Source organism: Alligator sinensis, unplaced genomic scaffold (genome assembly GCF_000455745.1).
Source record: "Alligator sinensis unplaced genomic scaffold, ASM45574v1 scaffold1200_1, whole genome shotgun sequence".
Taxonomy (NCBI): Eukaryota; Metazoa; Chordata; order Crocodylia; family Alligatoridae; genus Alligator; species Alligator sinensis.
In genome coordinates, this window is record NW_005842772.1 from 519,470 (window position 1) to 522,426 (window position 2,957).

At 68.8% G+C, this 2,957-nt stretch overlaps 1 protein-coding gene across 1 annotated transcript in view; it reads left to right on the forward strand.

The window, feature by feature from the left end:
- Window positions 1-2,957, forward strand: part of BAHCC1 (BAH domain and coiled-coil containing 1) — a 32,425-nt gene that overhangs the window by 14,630 nt on the left and 14,838 nt on the right. Inside the window, 2 exon segments of the mRNA XM_025216883.1 lie at window positions 1,291-1,413; window positions 1,739-2,950. Coding sequence (XP_025072668.1) covers window positions 1,291-1,413; window positions 1,739-2,950 — 1,335 coding nt within the window.

The following is a 2,957-nucleotide window of genomic DNA, read 5'->3' on the forward strand; positions in this document are numbered from 1 at the left end:
GCGGGGCTGGGCGGCGGGGAGGAGGCTAAGAAACCCTTAGCTCCTGGGCAGACCCTCCACTGCCTGTCACAAGTAAAGCGAGTCTGCCTGGCCTCAGCCCCGGGGCAGGCTTGCACTGTTGCAGCCAGATTGGGGGCTCCGGCACCCCCTGACCTCCCCCCAGGCCCCCTGCCCTGTGCGTGGGCAGCTGTGTCCTCTCTGCCGAGAGAGGACTGAGGCCTGAGACTCATGTCATGAGTGGGCTAGCTGCACCCTGCAGGGTGGGGGTGTAGGTGTAACTCCCCCCGCCCAGGATGAAAAGAGAGCAGGGTCTGGGGGGCGTCCTGTGGGGCTGCTTGGGGCATGACCCTCGCAGCCGGAGCCGGCGGGGGCTGCACTGAGTTGGGCACCTTGGAGCTGCAGCACGGGTGGGAGGCAGGGCTCCTGGGTTGCTCTGCCACTGCCTTGCTGCATAACCTTGGGCATGTCCTTTTGCCTCCCTGTGCCCAGCTGCCCCCTGCTCCCCAGGATGGGCCTGAGAGCATGGGCAGGCCTCTCCAGGGGCTGCAGAGACCAGCTGTGCCCCCGGCCGGGGGGTGGGACCAGGGCCAGGCACCCTGCACTGGCTGGGCCGAGCCCAGGGCTCTAGCACGAGCCGGGAACTGCAGAGGGGTCACTACGGGGTCTGCAGCTGGAGCTGGCGTCTGGGCCAGGGATTTACAGACTCCTGTTCGCTCAGACGAGGGTCAGTAAAACTTTTACCAGCTGCCCATTAAAGAGGGACAGCACCCGCCCGCTGCTCCAGGGGTGGGCACTGCCGCCCTGCCCGGCTCAGACCACCTGCCAGCCCCGACCAGAGGGAACTCAGGGCTCCTGGCTGGAGGTTGGGGGCTGCTGAAACCCCCCTTGGGCATCTGCCATGAGGGAGGGGTGGGTTTGTGCAGCTGCAAAAAGTGCCGATTTACTGCTGGGGGATGTCCCCCTGGCATGCACGCAGGTATCTGGGTGCATGCTCGTGTGGCATGCATCTGCATGCCCACATGTGCCTGGGTGCATGCCCACATGGTATGCGTGTGTATGTGTGTGCCTGGATGCATGCCGGTGTGGTGCACCTGTGCATGCACGCATGTGCCTGTGTGCATGTCTGCGTGGTGCACATAGGTGCATGTCCATGTAATAGGCATACATACGTGTGCATGGGTGTGCCTGGGTGCAGGCCCGCGTGGTGCAGATGTGCCGCACACCCGCCCATGGCCCCATCTCTGTGCTGCCGCTTCCTGGCCTCTGCAGCTCCTGCACTTGCCTCCGCAGCCCCGGGGTACCCCAGGTTCTCGGGGAGCCTGGCTTCCACCTTCCTTCCCATGAGCCACCTGGATCACCATGGAAACGGCAACGTCCTCTACGGCCAGCATCGCTTCTATGAAAGCCAGAAAGGCAGGTACCAGGGCAGGCACCTGCCCTCTGCATGCCTGGGCGCTCGCACACGGGCGTTTGAGCCTTGCCCCCAGCCCGAAGCAGCCAGTGCCACGTCCCCCCCACACCGCGGCATCTTCTGGCACCCCTGACTCGGGGGTGGGGGGCTCGTCTTGGATGGGCAGCTAACGAGCTGCCCCCCTGCTTCCTGTGCAGGGAAGTGGCATGGGACTTTACCCCCCGGGGAGGGTTTGACCAGGTCCCAGCAGTGCATTTGCAAGGCTGGGGTGGGCAGGAGGACCCCGTGCCCCCCCCATGCCCACTAACCCCCATGCTTTGCCCCCAGACAACTTCTACCTGAGGAACCTGCCGGCACAGCCCGCCCTGCTGTCGACCAACCACAACTTCCCCAGCATGGCGCGGGCAGCGCCGGGGCACCCTGTGGGCTCGTGCAGCCGGGACCGGGAGCCCAGCCACGGCCCCAAGGCCCACAAGGACTACGAGCGCTTCCTGGCAGCCAAGGAGAAGGGCGGCAAGGGCGAAGCCAAGGAGCGGGCGCCCGAGGAGGACGGCAAGGAGAGGCACAAGGCCGTGCTGCCGCTGGTGCCCGACGGGCACTGCAAAGAGGGGCCCCCCCCACGCGGCGCCTGCGAGACGCGGCCCAAGCACCTCCCCGCCTGCCTGGTGAATGCCAAGGTGCTGGCTGCTGATGCCACCAAGTCCCTGCTGCCCAGCTGCACCGGCGGCGGGGCCCTGCCGCGCCACGGCACCATGCCCCCCGGCCGCTGCACCAAGGAGCGGGACCTGGCTCCCCATGAGTCGCCCCAGCCCTACGGCGAGGGCGTGGAGCGGCGGCAGATGCTGCACCACGCCGTGTCCTACACGGTGCCCCCCAGCCTGCCCGCCAGGCCGCCCCCGCTCAGCAGCGCGGCCGGCTCCTTCCCCTGCCTGCAGCTGCACGCTGGCCCCAACGGGCTCTGCCCCTTGCCGGACAAGGCCGGGCGGGAGCTGAAGATGAGCGGGGCCACGCTCGTGCCTTCCGTGGGGCACCTGGCCGACAAGAGCCGGTCCTTCCAGGTGCCCTCGGAGCCCTGCGGGCTGGAGCGGGCCGAGGTCAAGGACCGGCACGGCGAGCTGGGGCCCGAGCACGGCGCCAGCGCCTACGCCAACTCCTTCCATGCCCTCAAGGCCGAGGCCAAGGTGGAGCGGCGACTGGAGTGGGGCCCCGGTGCTGGTGCCCGCCTCAAGGGCCTGGAGTACCTGGGCGGCACTGGCGCCGAAGCCCCCTACGCGCCCACACCCAAGGGCGGCTTGGACAAGGGCGGCTACTTCGAGATGGCGCCGGGGCCCGACTGCGCCCGCGCCAACCCCCCGGAGGGCCTGTGCGTGGCGCTGAGCCAGGCCTGCTGCACTTTAGACAAAGCCGGCAAGGAGCCCACGGGCCCCGGCGTGCAGAAGGTGGCCCGCATCCGGCACCAGCAGCACGCGGGCCCCGACATGGAGCCGGCGGGGGGGGGCCCCGAGGCCAAGCGCAAGCCGCCGGAGCTGAGCTCCCTGGGCTACGG